Raw genomic sequence first — 14,537 nt, forward strand, 5'->3', positions numbered from 1 at the left:
TGTTAACGGCACAAAACTGAGGAGCGAGCCAAGAAAAACGAACGCTTCAAAATAAATTACTGACGGAAACTAAATACTGAGTACTTCCAGTTCCACTAAGCTTTCACTGAGCAGTTTGAGCGATAATCCATGTAGTAGAGAAAGAGCGTTTCTTGTTTTCTACGGTGCGAGGCAAGTGATCTTTGAGACCAAGGCTGTACGGAACACGAGGAACCTCGCTCGAGCTTATCTGTGTGCCGACCTTCGCACGCGGCTTCGCGCATTCCAGCGTGGTCATAGAAGCAACGAGATGCCGGAGATACGTCTGGCGAAGCGTGAGTGCGTGTGTGTGAGGAAGAAAACAATAAAAAGAAAGTTATTGCACGAAAACTTGATCTTCATCTGCTGAAATAGCCCGAAGGAGCAAGAACAGATCAAGCACAAACACCAGCACTCTACTCTACTTCTCAACACCTAAACTCACTTAGCCCTCTACTTTTCCCTAACTGGACACACTGCCCCTTTTCTTGAAAAATTCATTCATTCATTCATTCATTCATTCATTCATTCATTCATTCATTCATTCATTCATTCATTCTATGGATCAAAATAAGACCTTTGGAGAAGCAAATATCGAAATTCACCAAATAAAATGGTCGCAGCCTATTAGTGTTCCTTTTTGTAAATAAAAAAAAAGGTTTCTGCTGTCTCACGTACTCGTCTTGACTTTGCAATGTTTAAAGAATGTCCAAGTTGCTAGGACTAACCGTTTTTTTTCCCACAATATATACGCGACAGGTCAACTTTGCCAGATTATTGTCTACCACTTCTAGCCTTATTTGACACCATATTTAACCACAGCACAACGCCGTTTATTTTTTTTTTCGGATAAATTGTGTGTCTGTGATGAAATTGATACTCTTCGGTTATTTCAAACTGTACTCTCCCTCTGCATGGAGTACTACCAGATCACTATAGAGAGAAACACATGTTTTCAATGTAGGTGCGTATTGTTGAGTGTAGCAAGTTAGCAACTACGAATACTAAAATACTGCCAGCAACGGATTGATATTTGCGGTGTAACACGTATGCATTCAAACTTCAAACAATTCGCAATACAACGTCGTCTAAGGAAACCTGACTTGAAAGCGCTAATTTGTGGTCACACAACCGGTTTAAGGAAAACCATAGTGCCTTGCAAGACAGGAAACGGAAACACTTACGAGGTGAACTTCTAAGTCTATTCGTTCAAGAATTCTGACGAACTTATCAGGAGCTCACGATTTTGAGATTTGATTAGCAACCGTGGTCATGGCTTCGCTCTGTCTCGCCTGACATATATTTCGATGCTTGATTGCGAGAAGCAGCGACAGTCGTGTGTCCTGCGCCGATAGACTAGCTCGTCTCTGCAGCACCACACTCTAAATACGAATACGCCTGTATAGGAGTACAAAGGTAGTTATAAGCTGTTCCCTGGAGCATTCCTTTTTAAAGAGGTGAGTGCGATAGAGAAGGGCTTATTCCCTTTTCACTCGTTTCTGTTTATAGTTGACGCAGGTCGTGCTAAAAGCCGATATTCGACAGTGGTAATATGTTTACCTCAACGTTCGATATATATGTACTGAAAGTTCAACGAAGGCCACTGAGGTGGCCCTGGTGCATTTGCATCCGGAAACCCTGAGGGAGCGTTTTGTTTGCTTGCTTCTTTTTGAGCAGGCAAGAAGAAAAACATATCATGTGCTTTAAATCCAGCTCCTTCCTATAGCACCGACCCTTACATGGAACCTCGTGTGCAATTTCGCATGTCCGTCTACAAGCGAAATCTCCGAAAGTGCCCATATAAACCTAACAATGGGAAAAACTAAGAAAAAAAAGGCTGCTGTCGTGTTTTCAGTAGATCCAGATGCTCGCAGAAATGCCCTACGATTTGAGCGCCTGGAGTGGGCACATAATTTAGGGAGGGTCTGGAGATGAGCTCTCGAGATGGCACTCTCATCAAGCGGCGGGCTGCATGGATGGGCCACGGTGGCGGCGTGCGATTTGAGTTAACCTCATTTTGGAAGATGACAAAGTTGGCTACTAATCCAACGCTGGTAGCCTTCATACACCTTTCATGAAACGTGAAACGCTTCGTCACTGAGGGGTACCAAAGCGCTTATATTAGATGCAGGTAGTCGAACCATCCAGGGCTACTTTTTATGAGCCAGTTCTACCTCGTATTCTGCACGCAAATCCGACTAAATTGATCGGAGAGTTACGTGTCCGGTAGCGCAGGCGCTTTTTGCGGTACAATTTCCTTTAGTTGCTGCTCCAGCACCTTTTCACGTAAAAGTTCGACTCGCAATTTCTGGTTGACTAGGCTCGTTTCAGCGTTGAGAAGACGGTGCATCTGTTCGAGGATGCTCTTTCGCAGCTCCCGCTCTCTGGTGTCGTCCACGCCGCAGGTCATCTGCAGAACTTCTTCGCAGCGCGCGTGCAGGTCAGTGCTCGCGCCGTAATCCTGGTCATGGAACAGACTGCCGGCGCTCCTGTACAGACGCCTCTCATTGGCCTCGTCCGCGCTACTGCGTTCGTATTCATCATCATCATCATTTATTGTACCCTTAAAGGCCTCTGTTGAGGCATTACATAAGGGGGGGGGGGGGACAAAGCAAATGCAACTGAGAATAATACGTTAATACAACAAAACATAATGCAGTACAATAAAATTCACGGCTAACAGGCTCGTTCTTTTTCTGGGGTAAGCTGCTGGGCTGATCCTTGCCGCCAGAATCGCTGCTGGTGTGACCTGACGTCGTTGCATCAGTTTCTTGCTCGTCAGTGGCATGGAGATGCTTTCCGGCGAGCTGGTCCGCCTTAAAGCCATCGCTGGAGGTGGCGACCTCATCTACGTCATTCGCGGCAGCATCTACCGAAGGAGACGACGACGACGGCTGTAAATCGACTGTAGCCATCTGCTGTGGCGGCTGCACCGGTTTCTCCGCATCGTGCCGTTGGTGTTCCCGTTGCTGCTGTTTGCTCAATGTGCTGTAAGTTTCCAGGTGCTGATTGGTCCTGCAAAGAAAATCAATGATCAATCAAAGATCAATGTGTCATGAGGCATAAATTAGGAAAAGGGGAATGGGATGCAGGAGATAGAAACTTAAGAGGAGTGATGACCAGTTTCGCGGAGGTAGTCGTAGAGGTACCTCAGCAGCACTAGTTACGGTGGGCACTTAAGCTCTTTACTAGTTAAAAGCATTTCACCTAAAGGGCTTTATCATAAACGACTTTGGCCTGAAGCCCTTCTGCCTCGAGGTCTTTACCAGGAGGCATTTACCACAAAGGCTTTTACAATAAAACATTCACCTTAAAGGTCTTCACCAAAAGGCCTTTGGCCTAAGGGTCTTTACCCTGTAGGCATTTAACTTGAAGGCCTTCACCATAAAGACCTTTACAACAAAGGCCTTTGACGCAAGGGTCTTCACCAAAAGAACTCCGGCCTAAGGGTCTTTACCCTGAGGGCATTTACTTTGAATGCTTCATCAATCTGCACCCTTCACATAGGCATTCACCAAGTCGAAGGCCTGCCTGGTGTACTACAGGACCGCAACCAGCTAGGCAGGTGGGCCACCTGACACAGAGCAGGCTTCAGGGACGTATTTACGTATTGTGGGCAATTCCTCTGCGCGGGGACGCACAGGCAGTCACTCGAGGCAGGTCTCTGTACAAACGGTTTATTCTCACATGAGGGGGCCGGTCGTCGTCGTGGCAGCTGGGTCAGGCGGTCCGTCCGCAGGGCTGGTCCGAGAGCAAGAGCCCGCGAGCCTCTCCGGTCTCGCCTTATAAAGGCTTTCTCCTCGCCTCTCTCCCCCCGCCCCACCACTCGGGGAGAAGGGTTCCAGACTACCCGCGGTGAGCGGCGCGGGATTTGACTTGCCCGCGAGCAGACCCTACATCTCCCCCCCCCTCAAACGTCCGTCCCGGGGTCCGCCAGTAGGCGTTCGACGACCTCCGGGTCCGGGTCCATAGAGTCGTCGCAGGGGGGAGGGGTGCTCGCCGGGGGGCCGCTCACCGCTGGCTGGACGGGCTCCTCACGAGCCGCCTGGGGGAGCGAGGCGCCTGGCTCCGCTGGGGGCCCTGCCGGCAGCGCCCTCCAAAGCTCCTCGGCCGCCGGGGACAGCAGGTCTGGGCGGCTGGACTGGAGGATTGCTAAGGGCCGCCTCCTCCGGGCTGCCCCTCTGCAGTGGCGCAGCGGGGGAAGGCGCTGCAGCCGCCAAGCGCCTTTCCGCCGCGAAGGGGCTGCGCCTGGTCCCGCCACCTGGACCGCGCGCAGTACGAGATGGCCGCTCCGTTGGCGACCGTGGTCCAGGTGGCCACGTGCCGCAGGACCCTGGGCCGCTTGGGTTGCGGCTGCTCGGCGGCCGAAGCGCCGGCTGGGTGCTGAGGGGGGCCCTGCGCCTGGTCGTCACTGGCCCTCTTGCGTTGGCCTGCACCACTGGGAGGTGCTCTCCAGTGGTTAGGCATGTGGTTTGGCGGGCGGTGGGGGCCACCGCGGCCGTGGAACCTGCGCCACTCGCGCGGCTCCTGCCGCCAGCCGGGTGGCGCGCCTTGATGGCGGCCACCGTTCGACGGTGGTCTGCCTTGCCTTCTGGAGTCCGAGCCACGGGCGTCGGTCCGGTGGAGCTTCCTAGAAGACATACTGAGAGGGCGAGAGCACTGCGAGTGATAATTGATCGAGAGACACGGGTGCTACCTGGTCCTCAGGTTGTAGCGTGGGTTGCGAACCGCACCGCTACCTGCTCGTCCTCCCGGGGGTGAGATCGCCGCATCGCGCTGATTTTCCACCGCTTCGCAGCCATCGTCCTTGCGAAGGTGGAAAGCCTTCAAATCAGCGACATGCACCGGACCGGCGGTTTCGCCGTTTGTCAACAACCGCAACTGGTAGGTGAGCGGCGTAGTCCGTGCCGTAACTTCGTACGGCCCAGCCCACTTGTGCGCTAGCGACGCGGCGAAACCGCGCGCTGCGTTACTAAGTGGGTGCGTTCTCTTGAGTACTAGGTCGCCCGTGTTGAAAACGACGTGACGGCGACCTTTGTTGTACTGATCCGCCTGCTCCATGCGCGCCACATCGAGGTTTTCGCGGGCTGCTCGCTGCGCTGCCTCCAGGCGCTCCCGGAGCCTTGCCGCGTACTGCGAAAGCGGAGGGGGCGCAGGCCCCGCCGCGTCGAGTAGGGCATTCTCTAGCGGAAAAGCGATCTCTCTCCCAAAATTCAAGTAAGCGGGTGTAATACCCACTGACCTGTTCACGGTTGTCCTTGTAGCGAACGCCAGTTCGGACAGCCGCGCGTCCCAATCTCTGTGCTGCTCGGTCGTCGCGACCAGCATGCTCTTCAGATTTCGATTCACCCGCTCGGTTATGTTGCTCTGAGCGTGGTAGGGACTCGTTCTCCTGTGGCGGATTTGAAGCGCCCGACAGGAGTCTACAAAGACTTTGCTTGTGAAATACGAAGCATTGTCTGTAATCAGGTCGGAAGGGAAACCGAAACGAGTGAAAGTCTCCAACAGTTTTTCCCAAATTCGTTCCGACACAAGCTTCCTAAGGGGGAAAACCTCAACCCACTTGGAATAGTGGTCCGTTATTACCAGGATGAATTGGTTTCCGCGTGCGGACCGAGGGAGGGGTCCCATGATATCGCACGCGACCACTTGCCACGGGTAGTTGCTAACTACCGCCTTCATCATGCCAGCGGGCTTGCCCGCCCGAGGCTTGGCTACCTGGCATACCGGGCAGGTACGGGCGTATCCCAGCACATCCTTTCTCATGCCTGGCCAGGTCGCGACACGGCATAACTTGTCGTAAGTCTTACTGCCGCTGCCATGGCCTGCCAGCGCTGAGTCATGGAAGTACTGCAGGAACCGCTTCCGCAACCTTCTCGGGACCACGACTCGGAAAGGGGATGCTATCGCCGCTTCCTCGTCAAGTTGGGGAATATAGCGGAGCAGCAAGCCATCATCGCCCAGCAGATACGCGTCGTACTTGCCCTCAGCGTTCCCGGTGCAAGCTGCGCTGCTCGCAAGCTCCTTCAGCACCCGCTGGCAAAGACCGTCTGCTTTCTGGGCCTCGATCAGCTCTTCTCTACTGACCGCTACTCCCCAAGACAGATTTCTTTCTGCCTCGCTCCTAGGCAGGCGAGCGGTCGCCGCCACGAGCTGCTGTGTTTCCCTTCCGTCACAGCACCATGCGGGACCTTTGTCCGTCTCCTCTCTCTCCAAACAGGGCGCGACACTCCCGTCCGCCCTCTCTTCCTCTCCAACAGCGGTGACGCCGCTTTTTACAAAGCTGGGCTGCGCCTCTGAAGCGCTTCCGCCAGCATTCCATGGTGCGCGCGATAAAGCATCGGCCACCTTGTTCAAGCTGCCCCGGCGGTACTCGATGGCGTACGCGTAACGTTGCAACGTTAGCGCCCATCTCGCGAGTCTGCCTGCGGGGTTCTTTAGCCTCTTTAACCAAGACAATGCCTGATGATCTGTCTGCACGGTGAAGACCGCTCCGTCTAGGTACATGTCGAATTTGGACAATGCGAACATGATCGCCAGGCATTCTTTTTCGGTCACGGAGTAATTCCGCTCCGCCGATGTGAGCGTGCGACTAGCGAACGCGACAGGGCGCAGTTTGCCCTCGTGTTCCTGCAACAAAACAGCTCCAACACCGTAGTCACTAGCGTCTGTCTGCAAGACAAACTGCTTGTTCAGGTCGGGGAGGCGCAGACTAGCGGTATTCGCTATCGCGCGAGCCAAGGCAACAAATGCGTCACTCTGTTCCTTGCCCCAGACCCACTTCGAGCCTTTACGCAACAGCAGGTTCAGCGGCCTTGCAAGCTCCGAACAGCGCGGGATGAATTGCCTGTAGAACGCAACCATCCCCAAAAACCTCTGCAAGCTTTTCACATCCATGGGGCAGGGGTAGTTCAGAATTGCCTGCAGTTTGTCATCATTCGGTCTCAGTGTGCCATCATCCACGACAAAGCCCAAGAGGTTCACTCTCTTCGATGCCAACTGCACTTTCTTTGGATTTATGGTTAGACCGGCACGTCTCATTCTATCGAGAACGGAATTCAGGTGAATGAGGTGCTCCTCGAACGACTGTGAGAATATCACAACGTCGTCGAGGTACGCCATGGCGTAGTTGAACCTTGCATCGCCCAGCACGATGTCCATCAGTCGCATGAACGTGCTCGGGGCGTTAGACAAACCAAACGGGAGTCGAGTAAATTCGAAGAGCCCGCGGTGGCAGGTGAATGCGGTTTTCTCAATGTCACCTTCGGCCACCTCAATCTGCAGGTACCCTCTGCTTGCATCTAGGACTGTGAAGAACCTCGCGTTCCCTAACGCGTACATCACAGCCTCGATCGACTGGAAAGGGTACGCAACCGTAGGCGTCAGTGAGTTGAGCTTACGATAATCAACACACAGCCTGACCGATCCATCTTTCTTCGGCGCTAGAACCACTGGGGACGCCCAGGGACTTTGTGAGGGTCTCACCGCACCGGTGTCAATCATCTCGTCAAGGGCACAGTCGAGAAGCTGCCTCTTATGCGCACTTAACGGCCTCGGGTTACACCTGAAAGGGCGCGTATCACCCGTCTGAATCTCGTGCTGAAGCAGGTCGGTTCTGCCCGGTTTCTCCGTGAAGCAATCCGAAAACGGGAGTAAAGTTTCCGCGAGCCGTCGGCGCTGACTACTGGGTCCTGAGAAAGACGCAATAATCGCTTCTAACGGGCCACCGTCTCTCAGCGTCTCGAGGGAGCTCACCTGCCTTTCTGTCGCACAGGTGTGGACAACCACCTTTTGTGCAGGACAGCCGGGCAAGGATGCGCTTTCGAAGGGAATGAGGGGGGCGAGCTGGCTGTAACGATAGCCATTCTCCCCCATGTCGAGCACAATGCCTTCGCTCGAGAGAAAATCCCTTCCCAGAATTACTGGTATCGACAAGCCAGGCAGATAGACGAAGCGATGTCTCCGCTTTCTGCCGTCAAAACGCATCGTAAGACGCACTGCTCCCTTTGCCTTTGCCGCCCCAGCTGCTAAGCTTAACGGGGTTTCGGCCAGTCTGACACGGATGTTACCTATCCGGCAGGCCTCGTACACCTCGTCACCGACCAGTGACAGCGTTGAGCCCGTGTCTACGAGTGCAGAGTAGCATCGACCCGCTAACTGCACTAGCATAAAAGGGCTTGAGCGCGGAACGACTCCCTGAGCTCTACAGGCGAGCGGGACAAAGGCCTCCCCGTCGCCGGCGCGGGAGTTCTTTTCCTGACTAGCGCCTTGACAACCATGAAATTCTCCCGCTGACGGTGAAAGGCCGCTGCCACCAGACATCACCGCCAGCGCCTGGCGTTTCCCTGCATACGCCTAGCTTGGCATTCGCGTGCCACGTGGCCGGGCTGGTTGCAATTCCAGCAAAGCCGGTCATTCACCCGCCGCGTAGACGGAGGACCCCTCGTTCCACGAAGCGGTTGGGGACGGCTCTCCCCTTTCTCCGCGCATTCCTGACGCTCGCTCCGCGCGTGGCCTGTGAGACCGGCACGACGCCGCTGCTCGAATGCGTACGGGTCAAGCGCACGAGGGACAACAGGGGGTTCCGCCTGATTTTCCACGGCCATTACCTCGGCGCGCCGAGCCCTCATCGCGCATTCTCGGCCTCCATCCCATGCGCATCCCGGTTCTAGCGATTCGGCCGGCCTGGGGGGCGGCCGGTAGCGCAGTTCGGCGAGTAAATCCGCCTGCACGGTCTTGGCCTCCTGCGCTAGGGCCTCGAGGTTTGTAAAACTGCGGCCCCGCAGATACGGCTTGAAGCGTGGATGGCACAGCCTGATCACACGCGCAACCTGATCTCGGTCGGTTGCCATCGGATCTGCCCTCTTGTACAGCTCCTGCATTGCGCGTACGTATTCGAGGAGGCTTTCCTCTGGGTGTTGGGTGCGCAACGCGAGCTCATCCAGCATCCGGCGCTCATAATCAGGCGGCAAGAACTCGGCGCGGAAACGATCTTTGAAGTCCGCCATCGACTGGAAAGTCGGCTGGCAGCGCCTCCATCTCGCCGCGCTCTCGACGAGTGCTACAGGCAGGACCTGCCCTAGCACTACGTCATCTGGGGCGCCCAGAGCCGTCTGGTAGTCCTCGAGTTGTTGTAAAAACTCGTGGACTGATTTCGCGTCCGTGTACCCGGAAAAGGAGGGGACCTCCATATTTATCCGCGGGCGCGATGCTGTCGCCGATGCTACCGATGCTGCGGCCTGGTTGGCGCCAGCCACCGAACCGAGCTGACGGGCTAATGCGGCAAACATCTCAGTCACATGCCCCATCACGGCCGCCGCGTCGGCCGTCTCACTACCGGCTGCCCCGCCATCCAAAGCCGTGGCTGAAACATCCTTTCTGGGAGGCATAGTTCGCGCTAACTGTCCGGCCGCACCGGCTAACTGCTCATGGCAACAAGAATATTCACATACACAACAATCTATCTACAAACACGCGGAAATACACAACACAAAACGCCCGAAAACTACATAAATAACACAAAACCCCTAACAAATTTACAAGACTACAAAAGTCGCTACCCCGCGAACATTCCGCCTGACCCGCTCCTTAACCCTATCGGTCCGGCGTGGCCCTGAACAAAGAGGGCCTGCCACGAGTCTGGCTGCACATCCCAAAATCGGCAGAGAAATCGTCCACAAGGTGTTAATTAAAGCCCCACGTTGGGCGCCATTATTTGTGGGCAATTCCTCTGCGCGGGGACGCACAGGCAGTCACTCGAGGCAGGTCTCTGTACAAACGGTTTATTCTCACATGAGGGGGCCGGTCGTCGTCGTGGCAGCTGGGTCAGGCGGTCCGTCCGCAGGGCTGGTCCGAGAGCAAGAGCCCGCGAGCCTCTCCGGTCTCGCCTTATAAAGGCTTTCTCCTCGCCTCTCTCCCCCCGCCCCACCACTCGGGGAGAAGGGTTCCAGACTACCCGCGGTGAGCGGCGCGGGATTTGACTTGCCCGCGAGCAGACCCTACAGTATGTAGTACGTGTGCCCAAAATCGGAAAACGCGCCTAGTAATACTGCAACAAAAGGAACAGTTACGGTACATTTCTCCGACAGCGCCCAACATTTTCTTGTCCTGTCGCAAAAAGCAAAGATTTAGCAGCCCGCAAGTTCGACAGCAGCGGTAATAGCTAAGCGTCAGAGGTGTGGCGGCACCTCAGGACATTACGGGCAAAGACGCGGATGAGATGCTAATAGACTAACACCGATCTATGACGTAAACATAATGGGGTGTCGATGACGTGGGGTGTTACGGCTTAGGCTGTGGCTAATAGAAATTAATTCCAAAAGAAGTTCTAAAATAACTTTCTTATTTCACTGTGCACCTTGAGAGTCGGCCCTTCGAGTACACCTCAGCCTACATGTCCGCGCAGACATCAGCGCCAGACAGAAAAGCACTGACACAAATGGACAGAACGGGGAATACGCACGTGAACGGCTTCCCCATTTTCAGGTGCACATCTTCCAGATGCAAGGAAGGCTCATCCACAATGAGACCGTCGTGGTGTGTCCGGCACCGTGCGGGGCACTCGGCGAACTCGCAGCGCCACCGCTGTAGGGCCCCGTCCCGACTCTCCAGCACGTACCGGAAGTTTTCGATAAGTCTCCGAGGCTGCGCAAGAGAGCACCGATGGTCAGCCCTGCAACACAGCCCGATCGGAAAGTGCAGACTTTGCTCCGTGTAGTGTTTGAGGCGAGGCAGCTTGGCGGAAGACAGCTTTGGGCGAATGGGTCAGGTTTGTTCGGAAACAATAAATCGAAGAATGAATTCCCAGGGGCTTGCGCACTGATTTCTGGTTTTTATTTAAAGCCAGCTTGTCGCAGCTGAAAAGGCAGAGTGGACAGGACGCAGCTAAAACGTAGAGGCACTCGCCTTGATGCGAGAAGTATACATGCAGCATCCTGCAGGTCAACCAGGAAAAAAAAAAAGACACACAGATGCCCCATATATTTATGCTCTCTCACAAAAGCCAAACGGTAGGCGCGCTAAAACAGCGGTATGCACTTTAACAGTCATATTTTTGCAAAATTCGAACCAGCTGTCAAGTAACACCTGTGAGTATACCGTTCTCTCCAGGTCAATTTCGCTGCGCTCAGATTCAGCTCCACGCCTGAACCATGGCTTTGAGGTGTGGCGGGGAGCCATTCTTATCTAGTGGTATGGGGTGCAATTCTGTACCGAGTGCAGGAAGGCATGGGAGCCAGTGTTAACGACATAATTGGAGGTTCGCCGTAGTTGAGAGAAAGTACACCTACAAGGTGAAGGTCGAGAGTGCTGGTACTGGTGGATTAAGGCAGGGGTCACAGGCGTAGGTTTCAGGGGAAGTGGAGTGCGGGGAAAACATGGCACGCGTGGCGAAGAACAGATCCTGCGTGTGGTAAACTTCGGTGTATGGCACAATACACGTGTGGAGAAGGCGGTGTAGTGACGACGAGCATGAGGTTGTCACTGCGACGAGCATGAGGTTGTCACTGTTCCTCCTGAAGGCTGTGGGAGATGACGGCTCTCCTGACGCGCCAAACAGAAGCCGAGAGTCCGAATGGCGCAAGCAGACAGACCCGCGAGCACACGCTAATATTAACAGGAACAAAGTACGAGCAGTGAACCAATAATTGGTTCGGTTTGGTTTGGCTTGTGGGATTTAACGTACCAAAGCGCCGCAGGCTTTGAGGGACGCCGTAGTGAAGGGGCCCGGAAATTTCGACCAACTAGGGTTCTTTAACGTGCACTGACATCGCGCAGTACAGGGGCCTCTAGAATTCCGCCTGTATCAAAATTCGACCGGCGAGGCCGAATTTGTAACTAAGTGTGACAACCATACTTTTCCCTGGTTCCTGGGTAGTTGCCCTCTGGATACGTAAGTAACAAACATAACACCCTCTGAACACTAATGCAGAAATAACAAAATTGGTTCTGATGTGCAAACTCGCAGTTCTCTTTTATAAGGAGCGAACTGTACGTGTACGGTAACATTTTTGCTGATACCCGGGCGGGAGTAGCCAGACGGTGCTTCGCTTATCGATAAGGCGATAACGAAGGCTAACCTGGCAACGTGCGTCTCAAACTGGCTATCACCACCTTGCTTCCGCAGCGAGCTCCGTCCTTGAGGTCGGGAAGAAGAGAGATCAGGGGCCATATATTAACGGTATCTCACGATGCTTGCCCACGACCAAAAAACAAAGCTGAACGCTGCATACGGATAGGCCTTTTTTTTTTTTTTTTTAACGGCGCACCGGGCGAGCCCTCCGTTCGACACGACCATCTCGTTAACTTTCTCAGCTCTTTTCTCTCTCTTCCCGTACAGCGCATTCTGTCTTTTTCGCGCCAATATATCGGTTCCTACCAATCGCTGTTCTCCCTGCTCCTAAAGCCAGGCATGACAAGCACAAAACACTGCGGGAAAATAACACACACACATGCATGCACCATTTCCACCAGTTGTAGGCTAAAGATGCATAGGCCAAAGCACGAGCACGGCGTCTGAGCTGCGCTGGCCGCAAGCAATTCCAACCGCTCATTAACGCCCGCGCGTACTCACGGCGGGCGCTCCACCCGTAGAACTCGAGGAAACGTTCTGGGAGCCCGTGGTTGAAAAAAAAAAAAATTGCAGGATTGCACTTCTCTGCTTAAGAGCGGAAATGCGAACTGACACAGCATGGCCACCATGGGCTATAGAATTTGTGAGGCCCTGACCGGGCTGTTCTCCATGGAAAAAACCAACAAGACGCTTGTTTCGTGAAAACTGAGGTTCGGAATCAGCGTTAACCCCGTTTCGCTCAAATCCGTCAGGGAAGAGGGCCTTTCCGAGCCATTCGAGAGCGAAACGTGCTTTGTGCATTTTGCAAATGCTCTGAATCGGAATGAGTCACTTACTTTGCCGGCTGTTGCGTAGCGCTGGCTAGCGCCGGCGCCGGTGTGACCCGATAGCGAATACGAAACTATACACACTCCACGCACTAAACGTGCAATTAAACCTAAAACCCACGAAAAAAGCTGCACATCAGTACTTTGGTTGTTTTGCGGGTCCGCTTCCGTTTTTCGGCCACCGTGCGGCCATGAAAGGTTCCATCGTTTTTTCATAAAGAGCGGTTTCCTCGCACAGTGCCAAACTGGCGTCGCTCCGCCGCCGGTTACAGACGAAACAATGCTCATAGCAATGTGCGCAATTACGTACCTGCTTGTCGGTTGTCTCTGCGCGCCTCTGCTTCTCTTCTTCTGCGAGCCGGTGAAACTCTTCGTTATGGGGCCGGTAGTGGTACACCAGGTGTTGATCGCCGTATAAGTCGGTGGTGAGTCGCGACTTGCACGTGCGCAAGGCGCAGCGCCAGCGGTAGCGCGTTCCGTCGTTTGACTCCAGCGTGAACGTCCAGCCGGCGTATTTCGCTTTCCACCCGCCACGAGCCGACGGCACAAGCTCGACGGGGCCGTCGGGTGACGGAGAAATCCCGTCGGTAGCCGGTGCGCTGGACATCGTCTGGCCGTCTCCACAAGGTCAGCGCAGCACGGATCCGAATCGCGAGGGATGTGCAATGCTTGTCCCGCTTTTGGCTCAGACGCGTCGGTCGTCGGCACGCGGTATGTTTGTCAGCCTCGTCAACCTCGCCGATCGCGCAGGGCATGGCGCCACTCGCCGGAAGCTGCCATCACGTGACGCTGCGTTATCGCTTGGCCCGGCGAGAGCGCGGTGGCAGAGGCAGAGCACAGGCATAGGAGAAGGGATGTCGTCTGCTTCCACGAAGAGCCGCTGCAACCCTGCAACGTAGCTTTTGAGGCGGCGCTGAAGCTTAGTTAGCCGCATTGTTATAACGGCTGCTTGTGTAACTCGCATTGGGAAGGAGAAATAGGAGTGGCGACCGGAAATAGGCAGTTCTGCATATTCAGGCATCTTTAAACTTGACTGCTTTTAAAACCTTTCCGGATATGATTCCGTCTGCCAGCTGCATACGGAGTGCCACAGCGATGTGTACTCTGCGGGATGTTCTCTTTTCTTTCTACATGAATTATTTTCATAACTGGTCAAATACAGCTGGTTTCAAATACAGCTATACTCCTTGCAGGGAAGTATTATTAAATTATTTTATTTATTTACTTGCGAGGTACTGCGCGTGTTCCAGCATGAATGGCATTCTTGAAAGGTGTACAAGTAACATGAAAAAGAGGCACAAAAAACACAGTCGCTCCAAACACACTAATGTGCTTGTAACAATCGCAATGAAAGGATGTGAACACAACATTTCAACGCTGTAAGTAGAAATTGAAGCCGCCAAGTGTGAAACACCACAGTAGAAGGATGTTCGGCAACTATAAATACTACAGAGTCCACTTAATAACGAACCTGACGGTCACGCTGACGGCGTTCGTTGTGTTCGAAGTTCGTAGTAAAAGGACTTCCCATAGTACTGCAAAATTTACTATATCGCGGCGCTCTCCCAGACCATGAGTGTGGTCATGTTCTGGTGCCGAGATCTTTGCTGCCAACAATCTTC

General features: G+C 54.0%; 1 protein-coding gene across 1 annotated transcript; it reads right to left on the reverse strand.

Moving 5' to 3' along the window:
- Window positions 1–355: 355 nt before the first annotated feature.
- LOC149358624 (uncharacterized) lies at window positions 356–13,736 on the reverse strand. Its single transcript, XM_089567569.1, has 4 exons — window positions 13,226–13,736; window positions 10,481–10,662; window positions 2,693–3,033; window positions 356–384 (listed from the first exon to the last, which is right to left on the reverse strand). Exons 1-4 carry the CDS (start codon window positions 13,520–13,522, stop codon window positions 356–358), a joined length of 849 nt encoding a protein of 282 aa, XP_089423695.1. The 5' UTR covers window positions 13,523–13,736.
- Window positions 13,737–14,537: the final 801 nt, after the last annotated feature.

Source organism: Amblyomma mixtum, chromosome 2 (genome assembly GCF_055824585.1).
Source record: "Amblyomma mixtum isolate Tamu chromosome 2, ASM5582458v1, whole genome shotgun sequence".
Taxonomy (NCBI): domain Eukaryota; kingdom Metazoa; phylum Arthropoda; class Arachnida; order Ixodida; family Ixodidae; genus Amblyomma; species Amblyomma mixtum.